Here is a 17,192-nt window from a genome sequence, read left to right as displayed (position 1 = left end):
ACAGGCAAAATTAGGAATTACATGGTTCTCATTGAAATCAAAGGGCTGTCTGTGTAATGCATGGACATGCTGAGTCCTCCGGAATGAGAGACCCTCTTTGAACTTGCTCTCTGGTATATCACCTCTATTAATGCAGAATTCTCCAATAGGGTGTTTAAATATGGACAATTCCCTAATATAGTTATGCGCTCTGCAATATGTGACTGAGGGTGGCTATATCCTAACTGTATAATGGGGCTGTCTTCACTACTTTTTATACCCCTTTACATAACAATAATACTTTAGGAAGTTGCTATTTAGGCAGTTCTCCAGTGTCATTTATAAGGTGCCTCTTCCTTATCATTTTTCGTATTTTCCTTTCTGTAGCTCATTGAGGAAAATCCTCCGGAGAGTTGTCATTTCCAGTCAAGAATACATTTCTGTATTTCCCCAACATTTTCCCCTCCAGCGATACTGCCAAGTTCTAAAGAAACAGCTTTTACTTAGAATATACTGTATTTCCAAATCCAAGGGTCTTCCCTGGACCAACTTGAAACCTCATTCAATCATATAGATGCTGATGATTTATGGCAAAGGTGCTTGGCTGGAAGATCTAGTCATTTATTATGGGCACTTCACTGGTAAAACTCTAATATCACTGAAGTCCAGGCACTGATTGCCTAATATTACCTCTCTATAGTAGCGTACACTGTACTATGAAGGACCCTGAAGACGTTCCTGTCTTCTATACACTGAATGATCACTGATGGCACGTGACATCTTGTGATCAGTAACGTGGTACCACGTGATGGCCGTGTCCCGATCTGCTCCCAAATAATATGTTGACCTCTTCTTTGGGCAGCAGAAGACAACATTTGGTAGTCATGGGTAAATGTGGTGACCCATGGACAGACATCCGGCAGAAGGCCACCTGTGGCAAGTGTTGGGTGGTAGGTCTTGTATCTCAGCAATGACGAGTCACAGTAGACCAACTGACCAAGAAGTAGAACAGTGGGGAGGTTTGAGGAATTTCCACAAGGACCATGCAGCATACCTTGCATGGACTGGAGATCAATAGCTGAAGACCAACAAGGGTAGCCCCTGATGATTCGGCTGCTCATGGGTCCACGACAGACGTTAATAGACCTTGGGCACATGGCAGAAGCTCGTCTGGAGTGACAAATCTCCTTACCTGCTGAACTATACGGATGGCCAGGACTAGTTAGCTGACCATCTTTACCAATTTCTTCAAGAAATCTTCCCCAACAACAGTGCCATCTATTAACAGTACAACAATCCAGGTTATCAAACTGAAATCACTAGTGATTGTAGGAACACAACAATGAATTCTCCACCCTGCCTTGGCTCCCAAACTCACCGGACGGTAACCCAACTGAATATGTTTAGGATATTCCACAAAAGGTCTATAAGATCTACTCCCTTATCCACAAAATGTGCACCAACCGACGGAGCAGCTGCAGCATGTATGGCTCGTGTTGAGCATGGAGGATGTTCGCCACCTTGTGAAATCTGTTCCCCGATGTCTGAAAGCTGCAATCACCCCCAAAAAAGCAGACCAACACATTATTGACTAGGTGTTCCTAATAAAGTGATCGTTCAGTGACTAGAAAGTGTAAGCTCTTGTGAGCGAGGTCCTCACTCCTCTTGTTCACATTACTAGTTTAAGGGCTTATTCAGACAGGCGTATATTAGTCGGGTTTTCACACCCGGCCGATATACGCTGCCCCTCTCCGAAAGGGGAGGAGGCGGGACGGGAGCTAGTGCACTGAGCTCCTGCCCTCTTGCCACTATTTGCAATGGGACGGTGGCAGAGCTAAGTTCCGTCCCCTTCTCATTGCAAACAGTGGCGAAGGGAGGCAACTCCTTGCAGGAGAGGGGCAGTGTATATCGGCCGTATATTGACCAATATATGCCCGTCTGAATAAGCCCTAATACTGCATGTAATGTCAGACTTTACTAATCAAAGGGGGCAAAGGCAAAGGGCTGGGGAACATGTTGGCGCTATATAAAGATATTATTACAGCTTCCAGCAGTTCTCTTTTATATAGTAACGACTCGCTTTATCTGAATTAGGTTGTACTTCTCTTTCTTCAGGCTCAAGGGCTTGATTACATTTTATTCCAGCCCTATCCGAAGCAAAATGCTCTTGTAGTGTCAATAATTATATCAAGTGCCTTATTACATGTTCTATCCTAGGAACATCAAAAGCAAAACTTTGTCCTGTAATTCTATTTAGTACATTATGAAGAGTTCTACTCCAGCCACAACCGAAGCAACGCTCCTACCGATTGTTTATAGTTTACACACAAGGAAGTTCTAAATGCATAACTAATATATGCTTTTGGTTATCTGCAGAATTCTCAGTGCAGCTTTCGATGTGCCTATAGTATAAGGAAGGATTCAAACCCCCCCATAATACAAGAAGAGTTTTCCTAGTATGGAAAAAAAATAAAAAATCTCAGCCTAGCAGAAAACACACATGCAGCCTTATATTATGACATTCCTGCCTTCCGCACACTCCTCATGCCACAATGGAATTGACGAAATGTCTGAAGTGAGTGTGTGAAGTATAGAATGTAGAACAGTGCCAGGAATGCAGCGAGCCGAGCGAAGGACGGGCGCTCTGTTATACCGCATTTTTTATTTGCTACAAAGAGTCAACAGGAAAAACAGGAACAACTTCAAATAGTATTCACACATAGCAGGATGATGGGTCTGTCTGTACACCGGCAGGGTTATATGTATGAATGGAGAGATTTCCCATATTATATATTACATGACACTTGATATATCCCTTAGTGACCAGTGTGCTTCAGTCCTAAATGAACGGTCACTTTTTACATGATTTTGCATTCGTGGCGCAACAACCCTATCTTTTTTTTTTTTTTTATAGTTCTTGGGTAGCCAAAACAATATTTGCATAATTTTATGATTAAGGGTAGAATTTCATAGGATGTAGATAATTTTTCAAGATCTGTAACCATTTTCATGTTATAGATGATATCCTGTTGAGTATTAACCCTTTCCAATTCACTGTCTGACATCTAAAGACATTCTGTATAAAGCCTATACAGCTCCGATGTCAGAAGACGTCCAGCAGGGTATTCTTACTGTAGATTACTGGCTGCTCTGTTGTCGGGGACCTCTCCAGCATGTCCCATACCGCAGTACTGGCTCTAGCGAGCAGATGGCGCCATTGTATAATGGCAGAAAGAGAAAGCCACCTAGGAAACCCGGAATCCAAAATTGGATTGCAAAGGGTTAATAGACATTATGTTGAATTGTGTGGTATGGAGAACACTAATTGCATGTATTTTCAGGTACCAGAAGACGTTGTTAATGCAGGATAGAATTGAGATCATCCTGGTGGTCGGTAACAGAAGTTCATATGAGGTGGCCGAGGCCTTCAATCAAGAACACCCAGGAAGACAGCCAGTAAATTTACGAACTATCGGAAAACTGATTCAGAAGTTCAGGGGAAACCAGTAGTGCCCAGGACAAACCAAGGACTGGTGGTCCGAGTAGCCTGTCCGATCACCAGGTGTCACCAGCTGTTCTCATGAAGAGTCCACATAAAAGTCCTGGGAGACTGGCATTAGGGCATGGAGTTAGCTAACCGTCGTAAGGATCCACAACACACACAAGTGGCAACCATACAAACCAGTCCTCTGTCCGTCCTGGACACTACCAGGGTCCCTGAACTTCCAAATCTGTTTCTTTATAGCTCATGCCCTCACTGGCTGTCTTCTTGGGTGTTCCTGAACTTCTGTTACTGGCCATCAGGATGATCTCAGTTCTGTCCTGGATGGTTAACAGTACCTTCTGGTACCTGAAAAGACACGATTAGTGTATTCCCTACCCCATTATTCAACATAACTTTATTAAGCCTCATCATTACATCATCTGTCACTTTAAAAAGGTTTCAGGCATTGAAAAATGACCGAATTTATCAATTTTTGATAAAATCCTACCCTTAAATCCTGTATCCCATAACCCCCTTTCCATTGAAGTTTATTGGGCTGAATCCAAGATAACTGGCACCAGCAAAGTACCAAAAAGTCCACCCCCCAATCTAAGTGTTCTACAAAGTTTACTACTTGTATATGACTTTTGAATCACCCTTTATACAAGATGATGCGGAATAACCTAGGCTGCTTCTGTATATATGTACAGCTGATACAAGTTATACATCGATATGGCTCATACTGGCCCATATCACTAATGTTCTGGACATCTTCTGGTATATAATTATATATGTAAAGCTGGGCAATAGAATACTGACATATAAACACCCAGGAATCCTCATCTGGTCAGCTGATATAACCCCATTGGCTAAGCGTCAGCCAATCGCAGCCAGCACTCGATGAATGGCTATGATTGAACCAATCACTGCCATTCATCGAGCACTAGCTGTGATTGGGTAAGCGTCGGCCAATTTCAGCCAGCACTTCCAGGAGGCAGGGATTTTTGAATCCCCGGCCAGAAGAGGAGAAGATCACTGCCGGGGACCCAGGGAGAAGATGCGGCCGGGCTGACAGCGAGGGAGAGGTGATGTATATGTATTTTTTTTCTGCAGCCAGGACTTAAATTTTAGCTTTGACAGTAGGTTTCCTACTGTCAAAGTTGCATTGCATAAAAATCGCGTTTTTGTGTGATGCGATGCAGCAGAGAGGAAGGCTCCATAGTGAAACATGGGCTACAAAACCTCACGAGTTGCGTGCATATCGCCGGACCCGTGAGATTTTTGTGTCGTTTTGTAGCATGCTACACAATATCGCATTTGTGAAGGAACCCATAGGAAAGCATGGGCTTCTCATACATGCAATTTGTAGCAACGCTACAAAATCGCACGACCTTGTTGCCCATGTGAACGAGGCCTTAATCCCAGTTGATAATAAAAATACGGCGGAGATTAAAGCTTCTGCAATCAATCAGAAGGAGGACGGGTTGTCAGCTGTTAGTCACAGCTGATAACCCGGAAGAGGAGGGAGAAGTGGGATTTTAACCCCTTCTGTCTCCTCTTTTCTTTAGTACACAGCGCTCAAAGAGTGAAAGTGGAAGTGTTTCTTCCACTACACGAGCCGGCAGTCACGTGACCGCCGGGATTCCCTAGCACAGCAGAGCTGCAGGGTCTTCACAGACCCTCATCAGCTGTCAGTGACTATTGTCACCACAGGGAATGTTTTCCTCTGTAACTGGGGCTCCTATCGCAGAGATCTTATGTGACGTCATCGGGGTCTAGATATTTATGTAGTTATGTTTTTTATTAAGTGAAACATAATTACAGAATAAAATAAAAATATATACATAAGAAAAAAAATAAGCCAAAGCCAAACGCAACCAAAAGCATCGCCGTATGCTCCCTGTAATCCAAAATCGTACATATTACATATTAAAACATCCAAAACAAAATAAGGAACCAATTCTCATACTTTATTTTAGCGTAAATATACTAATTAAAACAATAACTATGTTTTAAAAAAATTTAACATTTTTAAAGCGTTTTACCCCAAATAAAAAAAAGGCTGAAAAAGATATTAAAAGCTGTGTCCTATATGTCACAGGAAAAAAAATGCAGCACAAATACTTTTGGTAGCTGGAGGGAAAAAGAAAAAAAAAAAAGAAAAAAATAGGACAGTTAAACTACCACATGGGTAAGCTCCCTAAAAAAGTGTCTGGTCCTTAAGGTACAAAGCAGTCTGGTCCTTAAGGGGTTAAAGGAGTTGTGCCAGATTTGACAATTATCCCCTTTTCACAGGATAGGAGATAACTTTTAGATTGGTGGAGGTCCACGGCTGAGACCCTCACTGAACCCCAAGAACGGGGCTCTGGAGCATCCTGAAGTGAGGGCGGTTGCACATACGCACCACTGCTCCATTAATTTCAATGTGACAGCTAAAGATAACCAAATGCTTCAACTCTCTGGACCCTCTCACCATGCAGGTAGCTGACCACCAAATGGAGGAGCCAATAACACCTGTGCAGGACACCGATAAGACAACCACTCACACTGCCTCTTGATAATGAGGGGGGTGGATGCTTGGTGTACACTCCCACACATAGTGGATACAGGGTGCCAGACCATTCTGATATATGTAGTTCACCATGCAGACCAGCAACCTATTAATGACGCCATGATAATTCGGCGGGTTGCCCTGCATTTCCATCAGTGAACCACATTGGTACTGCCACCCTGGGCTCCCCCTGGAGTCTTAATGCCACGCTGCATGTGAATGATAGATAATAAAGCAGCAAAACTGCTGGATTCCGTAATGTATTTTTATGGCAGCCAGTACTTCATACTTCTGATACACATCTCCAGCAAAGGCCACTACAATAACTTCCTACAGCCATGGCTAGAGGGAGCTTGGTAAATATAGTGTATGGTGTGCTCTGTACTTGCTAAGCTTCTAAGCTCCCTCTAGTGGTGACTTCATGTAACCAGAATGATTTCATTTATGTCTATACAGGGGATTTTAGAGCTCTTACTACTATACAGAGATAGTATTACGTTACACAGCAGAGAATTCAATAGGAAAAACGGTGGCAAGACAGATGGCATTGTTCTATCAGCATTTCCAGAATGTAAGGCAGCTGGGCCAGAGAGTGCAGATAATTACACGGATCCGGACTGATAATATAGTGCAAGCCACTGATTTCCCCAGGATCTAGAGGAGAGGGTTACACATGGCTGCACTCACATTGTAGCTCCTTTATTTCTCGGCATGGTTCACATCCCCCACAGGGCGCCATTATTAAATAATCACAAGAAAATTGCGGTCCGGACGTACAAAGGAGGAACTTTTATTTATAGACAAAAGTTTAATTACAGCGGAGAGAAAGTAAAATAAAAACAACCGCCACATTGATCTCCATTTGCTTCTCCTCTGCCCACCTCCCAATTATGGAGAGGCGCTGCTACAATCGTAACGGGTGGCCGGCGGTGGTCCGGCAAGGCAGCAGTGAGTGATGGGGACGGTACAGCCGGATGGTGATGAGACCCGCTCCTCCGACATCTGAGGTCACAGCTCTGTCTGCAGCCTGGAAAACAAGAATATTGATCTCATTAGGAAGTCTAAGTAACACTTTTTTTAAAATTTCTGTTCCTGGGAAAGCTGGGTGACTGTATAAGTTCCAACAACCTGCATGTGACCGAGGCAGCCAATCACAGTCCTCAGCAGTGACGGTAGCAGAGTAGGCATGTGACGGAGGTCAGTGATTGGCTGCAGCGGTCATGTGCAAATAGATGGAACATCACTGCAAAAAACAGCAACAGAGATTAGAGAGACCGCAAGAGTGACAGGATTTACCAGGCGAGTAATACACTATGTTGACAGAAGTATTAGGACCCCCACCGATCCGGTGCTGTCCGTAGGGAACTGCATGCGAAGGGTTACCGTGGCCATAGGCTGCACACAACATCACAGCAGTCAAAGCACAGAGGTGCCTGTGATGGTGCTTGGAGCGTCGTTCTTGGACTGGACATGCGTGGAAGCAAGCGTCGTGGACGCCTGAATCACAGGACACCATCTTCCAATCAGATGGCCGCACTTGGGTGTGGCGGTCGTCTTGCAAGCGGTTTCTAAGCTACTACTTTGTCCCAACAGTGAAGTTTTGAGGTGGTGTTGGGCGTTTTTTTGCTGGGAAGGACTAGGGCCATTGGTTATAGTGAAGTCCACCCTAAACACCATTCAGGACAATGTGCCATTACCTACCCTGTGCCAATATTATGCTGCAGCACCATGTCTCTACCAACATGGCCGAGCACCATGTCATACAGCATGTAGTGTTGAGGCTTAGTTTGAGGAGCAGAACGTCTGCAAGCTTCATTGGCCGGCCCAATCTCATCAAGCATCTTTTGGATGAACTAGAATGCCGTATCCGTGTACGCCCAACACATCCATCAACCCCCGCATCACTATCTGAAGCAGTTCTTGAGGAACAGAGGCAAATCCCTCCACACGTCTATAGGAATCTGGTGGAAAGCAGCCTAGGAGGGTTCCTGCAGTTGTTGAGGCCAAAGTCAGCCCAATACTGTATTGAAAAATGTGAATAAAATTGAATTTCATCATCTTTCAGGTGTCCAATACTTTTGTCTACATAGTGTAGTTGTTATGTTAGCACATTCCCCGCTTTCAGACTGTTTAAAGTGTTCCGGACAACCCATTTACGCTCTACCGCCGGAGCAGAGACCACACGGCATGCTGGGCAGTAGAGCTGCTGATACGGGTCCTATTATCTAGGACACACCTGGGCAGGATCCTCTCTGGGTGCCGTACCCCATAGGTAAGTACTGCCTAGCCTGCAGTAGGCATCTCTCCGCGATTCATGTCAGACTTTTTACCATCTGCATGCAGATTTTACTGCGATTCACAGCGGATCTGACAGCCCTGCACTGAAAAGGGTAAAATTCATGTTGAAAATCCACGACAGAAAGACGAGCGGAGGATTTACAAACCTTTCTGTGTTGAAAATAAATCCGCAGCACATAGACAAGATCCCGAAAACGTATCCGTGTGCCCGATACTGTAGACGACTGCAGATTTTTACCTGAGCAAATCCGCAGCATTTCTATCCAGTGTGGCGCTACCATAACATCCTGCACTGCAGCAGACGGATACGTTAGAACATGGTAATAGTGCCATTCTATTCATACTAGATAATCCTCAGAAAAACTCTCTTTAGCCAGTGATTGGCTGCAGCAGTCACATGTCCTGGTCAGCAGTAACCAGGAAGTACGGAGTGGCTGTGGAGCAATTTTAAGCAATGGGGAAACCCCTTTAAGTATTTCCCGTTATGTAAGGAGTTAACTTTTTCATTAAATGGCTATTCTGGTTAGAAGTGAATAGAGGGGTCTGCACCTATAGGAAAGGGGGCAACAACCCCAATAGTGGCTAACTGCCAATCTGGAGCCTCAGTCACGAATGCAGAGCCGCACATGAAACTGGCAGATATATGCCCCTCCACCATCCATCACCACAGCTACACAAACAGGACTGAAATCGGAATATGGTGTTCACCAAGTGCCCCCAGAGCCAGTGATGCCAAAGACCCCTGCATGGTTTAACTGGACTGCTCACACCAGCAGTGCGCCCATAGTACCACCAGCTGCCTACACAAGGCTGCCCCCCACAGATATTCTACACTGCAGTGTCTAGACAAGTAGTGCCAGCACAGGAATAAAATCCATACAGAATACAGCTCAGACCATTGTACCCAGCACAGAATTATCAGTGACCTCTGGAGAGCAGCATCACATGCCCACAGAGTAGTTACCGCATACGGACGTGCCAACTGCTGCCCCTCTTATCTGATCTACTAACAGGAGCCGACATCTAAGCGACTGAGAAGTATGGGCCGCAAGTCATCTATAACGGACAGCTTTATGAGGGCAGTGCCAGGTATCCTCAGCTGGCTTGCTGAACTTTGGTCGCTTGATGAAGCCACCCATGCAGGAGCGATACGCCTGGGGTCAGGGCACATGTGCGGGTACCATGCAGGGGTAATACCATTATTGATTAAGCACAACCTACATTTTCTCGCTTTCTCCAGCCCTCCGTCTTACCACCAGATTGTCACAAATATAATAAAGCAGGTTATATTTTGTTATATTGGAGGTGCACGCCATAATCTTTATAGGTCTTCTCGCTCTTGAAGTATAATGTTGTTAGACACTTTATGGCTGCACTTTGCATCTATTGATTTAGTTGGTGCCCATTCCACTTTTCCTTCTTGCCCGTGTTGCAGTTTAGGGACCTCTTTCCTGCAGTCTTCCTTGTGGCCACCCCCACCCACCGCTGCCATAGACTTCACAATCACCCCATAACGACTGGTAACGGAACACATCTGTCCCCGCTCTGCTTACTAGGTGTCAGTCTTGGCCCCCTCCTCTACATACAGCGCTGTCTGTGGATTGAAGGGACACATAGCTCTCTTATTTGTCACCTGTCAGGCGGCGGCACAGATAGGAGATTCACCGGCAGCGTACTGTGCGATAACATCCGCAGGAGGATTGTCACAGCTGTTCCCCACCGCATGGTGTGACCCGACATGACTGCTCCTGCAAGCATTGTCACAAAGACTAGGATATCTCACAAATGACAAGACCTGGCAGCTCCTTAACCCTTCCCGCTCCAGGAAATAAACAGCAGCAGAACTGCAGAGGGTGGTGAGGGGTGACAGCAGAAAATGAGCTTGGCACAAGATTTATATGGGGTGTTCTGTGGCAATGCGGCACCACGCCCGTCTGTGTAACTGGTCTACGGCTATGGGAAAGGGGGGAGTATTACGTTTTTCCAATTATTATCTATCTGCAAGGAAACTTTTGGGGACTATAGTTATGGCTACCACAGGTAGAGGAAGACGGGCTGTGGACTAGATTTACCAAAGGGGAAAGTAGACCGATTGGTGGTGATGTGGAGTGAAAGACATGCAGAGTGCAATCAAGGGGTTTTGGAAAGAGGCAGAAAGCAACAGAAACGGGCCATGTGTCACTGCTCATTAGATTGCCTATATTAGCATATATTAGCAGTGATGCTGAAGGAGACAAGGAGAAGGAAAGGTGCAAAGTAGTTTAAGGTGGTAGTTAGAAGTTTGGGACTTTTTACATGAAGTTTGTTCGTGTCCATATGCCTTATCTGCTATCCTTAGATATGGTCCTGTGGCCAATTCAAAAAGGGGTGAAGTCCGCTGGGGATCCATGTCAAAATCTGCACCATGTGACTATACCCTCCAAGTGGCTTCAGCTCTGATGATCTGGTTCAGTAGTGGCAAAAGGAAGAATAAAACATTGGAAGCTGAGAGTTTGCTACAGTGTATCCATCAGCGGCCTAAATACGGATCTGGTCCGGATAGTTTGATGCATTTTACCTGCACCGATAGGCAATAACCTATACTAGACACATGATATCTGCGGTCACATGGGGTTTTTTAGCCTTTGTTGTCAGTGAATATTTCGAGTGGGTATTTTAATTTTCTTTATGTACATCTAAATCAAGAGGTCTTGATCTATAAAGTACATTAGAAAGTTGCTGAACTTTTACAAGAAAGCCCCTTCTGCTGTAGTGGGTGTTAAACCAAGCACTAGCCCATCTGCTGCAGCCCTTTCATACATGCGGAGGACGGCAGGCTGAAACAATGGCGCTTGGAGATGTGACACTGTTTATCACTCCATCTGAGGTCTGTGCGAGCGCGACACATTGCAGAACCTCTGTAAACAAAACATCATTAAAACCATATTTATCAAATTAACATTTATCAAATTAGGCACCAAAATATTGATGCCACTTCCTAGTCACCCCCCCCCCCTCAGCAGGAGACACTTCACATCGCAGGATGACAACTTCAATTACCTAGTTACATTAATTAATTGTCTAATTGGTGAGGCGAGGTACAGCTGCAGATGAGCGCGATTCAGGGGGTCCGCTCCACGTTACCGACCTGCGGGATTAACAATGGGCTGAAGTTGGAGGTCTCTTCTCCAGAGGTTTCATTTAACCCCTTAAGTATCATAGTTGTCCTTAAAGACCAGAAGAATTTAAAGGGGTGGTCTCGCGAAACCAAGTGGGGTTATACACTTCCGTATGGCCATATTAATGCACTTTGTAATGTACATTGTGCATTAAATATGAGCCATACAGAAGTTATTCCACTTACCTGTTCCGTTGCTAGCGTCCTCGTCTCCATGGTTCCGTCTAAATTCGCTGGCGGCTTGCTTTTTTAGACGCGCTTGCGCAGTCCGGTCTTCTGCTCTGAGCACGAGCCGCTTCAGTGTGCTCGCCGCTACAGCTCTTCTGCGCATGCGCAGACGAGCTGTCACTGCTCGGGAGCGCGCTGAAGCGGCCATTCTGCACCATCCTCTGTTAGAGGAAGGTGCAGAAACTGGAGCTGCCCAGCGGAGAAGACCAGCCCAGCCCAGCCGCCCCGAGAAGCCTCCCAGGTAAGTGATGGGTCGGGGGGGGGCTGCCGCTGCGCCGGGGGGGGCTGCCGCTGCGCCGGGGGGGCTAGCGCTAGGCCGGGGGGGCTGCCGCTGCGCCGGGGGAGCTAGCGCTAGGCCGGGGGGGGCTGTCGCTGCGATGGGGGGGGCTGTCGCTAGGCCGGGGGGGCTGCCGCTGCGCCGGGGGAGCTAGCGCTAGGCCGGGGGGGCTGCCGCTGCGCCGGGGGAGCTAGCGCTAGGCCGGGGGGGCTGTCGCTGCGATGGGGGGGGCTGTCGCTAGGCCGGGGGGGCTGTCGCTAGGCCGGGGGAGCTAGCGCTAGGCCGGGGGGGCTGTCGCTAGGCCGGGGGGGCTGTCGCTGCGATGGGGGGGGGCTGTCGCTAGGCCGGGGGGGCTGTCGCTAGGCCGGGGGGGCTGTCGCTGCGATGGGGGGGGGCTGTCGCTAGGCCGGGGGGGCTGCCGCTGCGCCGGGGGAGCTAGCGCTAGGCCGGGGGGGCTGCCGCTGCGCCGGGGGAGCTAGCGCTAGGCCGGGGGGGCTGTCGCTGCGATGGGGGGGGCTGTCGCTAGGCCGGGGGGGCTGTCGCTAGGCCGGGGGAGCTAGCGCTAGGCCGGGGGGGCTGTCGCTGCGATGGGGGGGGGCTGTCGCTAGGCCGGGGGGGCTGTCGCTGCGCCGGGGGAACTAGCGCTGGGGAGCCGGGGGCTAGCGCCGCTTACCTGCTGCCTGGCGGTGGGCGTCTGGTCGGCGGCTGCGATGCGTCCGGTTGCCATGGAGACACAGCTGGCGGCGTCTCGGGAGCGCGCACGTCGGGCTGAAGCAAGGGCTGTACACTTTGGGAGAAGAACCGGCGGCCATCTTTGGAAAAGTTTTTAAAAGTTGCTGAAACGCTGGAACAGTGAGTAGAAACCGGCTTTAAAAGTCATTTAAACGGGTGCTTAGTTTTGTATGCTGAATAAGGGGGACTGGGCAAAAAAAAAAATTAACTGCTTCCTCGAGACAACCCCTTTAACTTTTTTTTTTAAATGCTATTCACTTATCGGCTTAACTAATATATTACATTTGTGTTCTGGAACCAGTAGGTAGAACGTGCAAAATTACTGTCTGCGTGTTTTTATCATTTCTTACTTTAAAATTCCATTTTTAGTAACAATTCCCCAAGATGTTTATTCATTTATGATGTTACATATTAACGCATGTATATATCCAAGTACATTAGCTTGTGTACAGTACTTGGGCTAAACTCACATCTGCACTAGGAATTCCATCTTACTGCTCAGTTTTGGAAGCAGGAACACAGAATCCCGTGGATGAATGGATGCGTCTCATAACGGGACCAGAATTGTGCCCAACAGACCCTGCCGACTACAATGGGGTCTATTTGGTTTCTGCACCTGTCCAGGATTTTTACCGGACGAAAAACCTCTGCCTGCGCAACTTTCTGGGATCCTCCGACACGGATGTGAATAGAGCCTTAGAATTCACAGTCTGTTGGGGTACTGTATGGCATCCTGGACAGACAGCCCTGGGGTCCTTCAATGAGCAGCAGGCAAGGTATGGCTGTGGGCCACATAGCATCTCTGTGATGTGTTGAAATGAGGATCCGCCTTTGCTTTCCCCTTGCACAGTATGCTGCAATCCACTGGGACTGCAGTGTACAGAATGAACGGTGGTGATCAGGGGATTCTCTGTTCACTGCTATTCAAGCGGAAACACTGCAACAATGGTGGGGTGTATATTGTCAGAGCGTCAAAAGTACTACAGCACAGATCATACAGTAAGGCCGCCTGCAGACGGGCGGGTCTGATCCGGCGGCGAGGATTCTCGCTGAGGGACCTGACCGCCTGCAGAGACCAGTGCGTACTCACCCGCGCCCGTCGGCTCTGGCTGTTTGATGTGCCGGCTTGCCGCGCAGACCGGAGCCGGCGGCAGGTGTGTGACACTTCTCTGTGAGCCCCGCTTAGAAATAGGGCATGCCGCAATTTATTTGCCGTGCGATATTTCCGCGCGGCCAAATCACGGTCGTCTGCATAGTATTGCGTTTGTTAACGCAATCCAATGCAGGCTTCCAGCGGGGGAAATTCCATGGGAAATCCCGCCGCGGAATTTCCGCTGGTGTGCAGGCAGCCTAAAAGGATTATTCCCAAGTTTACTTTTACCACTTATCCACAGGATAAATGATAGTCTGATTAGCGAGGGTCTCAGAGCGGAGACCCCAACTGATTCTGAGAACAGCGGTTGTGTCCCCCTCATCTTGTCACTGTGGGCTCACTACAAACCTGCAGTAAGGAGATTGAATGCAATGGCGGTTGCACATGAGCAGCGGTGCCTTATTTTAATGCGGCTGATGGCAACAGCCCAGTGCAAGCGCTCAGCTATCACCGGTCGCCCCACTGAAGAGGAATTAAGTGGCAACGTGCATGTGTGACCGCCGCTCTCTTCAATCTCCTCCTCACTGTGGGGATTCACTGACTCCGCAGTGAGGAGAGGATTGGTGGGGGCTTCAGCATTGAGACCCCACTGATCACTAATATTCGAATAAGCCCTTTAAAGCAGGGGTCCCCAACTCCAGTTCTCAGGGACCCCCAGCAGGTCATGTTTTCAGGATATCCTATAGTAAGAACACCTGTGGCAATGTCTGAGGCACTGACAATAATTATATCACCTGTGCAACACTGAGGAAATCCTGAAAACCTGACCTGTTGGTGGTCCCCGAGGACTGGAGTTGGGGGAACACTGCTTTAAAGGGATATTACACTTGATCTAAATACCACTATTAGTAGATGAACTAAGCTAACTAAAAGCAGAAGGAACCCCACGATAAAGAGGTTTTTGTATCCTTATGAACAACCCTACCTTAGTGCTGCTACAATGTATCACTGCAGATAAAAGGTTATCAATCTGGAGTTGGCTGTTTAGCGGACAGATAATTGTTTAGGCCTCATGTCCACAGGGAAAATGGATTTTAAAAATCTGTGCGGGTCTCCTGCGTCTGATCCACTCCCATAAGGAATCATTGGGTATCTGCAAGTAATTAAATACTTGCGGATGCCATTTTTCCCCGGCGTGCAGATTGCAGGCGTGGTAAAAAAACACCTGCAGCATTTTCTGCGGTTTTCCCGCATGGACGGCTTTCATTGAAGCCAATGAAAGCTGTCTGATCCACAACACAGCCGCGGATCCACAAGAAAGCAGGAATAAAAAAAAAAAAAAAAAGAAAAAACCATGTCCCGAAAACGTCCGCCATGCAGAGGAAAGAAGATCCGACTGCGACAGAGGAGACCCATGCTGCGTCTGGACAGGTTGGCCTCATGTCTGCGGGCATGGCTGGAATCCGCTGCGGGATTCTGCACTGGGAAACCGTGCGTGCCCGTGGACATGATGCCTTAAGACTGGATACAAATCTAGCAAACCTACAGCTGTGAGAAGTATTATTAGGTTTCTACAAGTTTTCAGTCTCTGGATGACAGCAAGCAGAGATGGTGAAAATGGTGAGGAATTCAAACAGAGTATATTAAAAAAGGTGCAGAAATTAACCCTTCAGTACAAGTGAGAGCACAATATAAAGGCATCACCATCAGCGCTTCCTATATGTGGCCGCTCTCCTTCAGTTTGCTCACGAGGTCCTCTACAGTTTCTACTTTGACACCGGCCTGTCTCTGCGGCGGATCCTCTACGCTCAGTATATGTACACGGCTTGTGATGTCCACCCCGAGGTCTGATGGCTTCACTTGATCAACCTTCTTCTTCTTGGCTTTCTAAGAGATTAAAAAGAAAAACCATCAGATGCAAACAGCCGTCAGCTGCAGTATCTACACTAACTGCAGGTAGCGATAACGCCCAAACAACAATAGAAAGTTGATCTAACACTTCTTCAGTGAACGATGTCATTAACAACTCTGCGTGCAACCCAGGAGGACATAAGACTAAAAGGGTTTCCCACAAGCGCTTCAGGGCCCTGCTGCCAGAGCACCAGGCAAACATAGACATCCCATAGCAAAAATCTAAAGGGAACCTCGTTAGGATGTCTGGTTTTGTTACCAAAGACAGAAGGACCTGAGGTTTAGTTTCACCCTTTTGTTAATGAGCCTTCCCCACCCACTAATTAGCCAACAATGCAGGTCCTCTTGTTTTGCACAGATGCCCCAGTCAATAGCAAAAGTGATGTAACCAATCAGGATTGGGCCCCAGAAACAGTTGCACCCCCCCACCCTCCACCCCAAATCAGATGCCTCTATGAGATGTATGCACTTTGTTTTATTACTTTGCCTTTGATGGAAAATTCCTCCCCTTTAACCCCTTAATGATGTGGCCATTTATCCTGAAATACCAATCAGGACATTTAAATGCCACCTTCAGAACGGAGAACAGCCCCGATTAGTGTTCACGCATGTCACAAGAAAGCAGTCACCCACCATGTATGGAGCGGGATCGACTCCCGATCTTGCTCCATACAAACCCCGCACACCGTAAATGTGTGTCCTGACGCACGAAGGTTAATAACGACCGCCACCTTTCAAGGGTTAACAATGAGAGCCTTGACAGGGGAGAGCAGGATCGGCCTTGCATCTAGTTTACAGGTCATGTATCTATAGAAATGACGTCTCCCCGTTTCCAGGAGGCTCATTATACAAATACATCCAGATGTGAAACACAATTTTTCTCCACGTTCCCTCGGAATATTGAGCTGCGAGCGCACGGTTCACGGTCGGGGCATCGCCACTAATTAGAGCTTATGTAAACAGGCTGCTCCTCGCATGAGCTGTACACAAAGCCCCGGATAAAGATCATAGCCCGCTAATTCCTGCTTAATATGCCCATCTCTTATACAGTATATCTTCCCTCCATCCACAGGTTGTACCTGTGTTCATGGCTCAAACACAGCGCCACCTATCCTCAGCCGTGGCAGTACAGCCTCATCTTACCATGATGTTGGGTAGAGTAGCGTAACGTGGTTCATTTAGACGCAGGTCAGCAGTCACTACGGCTGGAAGCTTCACACTGATGGTTTCCAACCCGCCATCGACCTCCCGGATCACTATTAACTTCTCACCTTCCACTTTCACCTCTGATGCAAAAGTAGCCTAAAGAAATGACATCTATATTAATAAGGGAGATTGTATAGATTCTGCTCCTATATGTTCAGGATAGGTCATCAGTATTAATGGGGGTTAAGTACCCGGAATACCCCATTAAAAGGGTTGTCACATAATCTCATCATCTGATTGAACTTAGTGCAGCCTTCTGCCGAGTGACTGATTTTA

The 17,192-nt window shown here is 47.4% G+C and overlaps 1 protein-coding gene across 2 annotated transcripts in view; it reads right to left on the bottom strand.

The window, feature by feature from the left end:
- Positions 1 to 6,780: 6,780 nt before the first annotated feature.
- Positions 6,781 to 17,192, bottom strand: part of ETFB (electron transfer flavoprotein subunit beta) — a 50,256-nt gene continuing 39,844 nt past the window's right edge. The window contains exons 5-7 of one of the 2 annotated variants that reach the window (XM_066607048.1): positions 16,854 to 17,012; positions 15,488 to 15,686; positions 6,781 to 7,041 (exon numbers count right to left, since the gene is read on the bottom strand). In XM_066607048.1, the coding sequence (XP_066463145.1) occupies positions 15,516 to 15,686; positions 16,854 to 17,012 (330 nt within the window). In that variant the 3' untranslated portion in view covers positions 6,781 to 7,041; positions 15,488 to 15,515. The remainder of the gene's footprint in view (positions 7,042 to 15,487; positions 15,687 to 16,853; positions 17,013 to 17,192) is intronic. The other variant, XM_066607047.1, reaches the window with a different exon arrangement.

Source organism: Eleutherodactylus coqui, chromosome 6 (genome assembly GCF_035609145.1).
Source record: "Eleutherodactylus coqui strain aEleCoq1 chromosome 6, aEleCoq1.hap1, whole genome shotgun sequence".
In the NCBI taxonomy this organism is placed as follows: Eukaryota; Metazoa; Chordata; class Amphibia; order Anura; family Eleutherodactylidae; genus Eleutherodactylus; species Eleutherodactylus coqui.
Note: the sequence above shows the minus strand (reverse complement) of the source record. Positions and strands in the feature narration are given on the sequence as shown.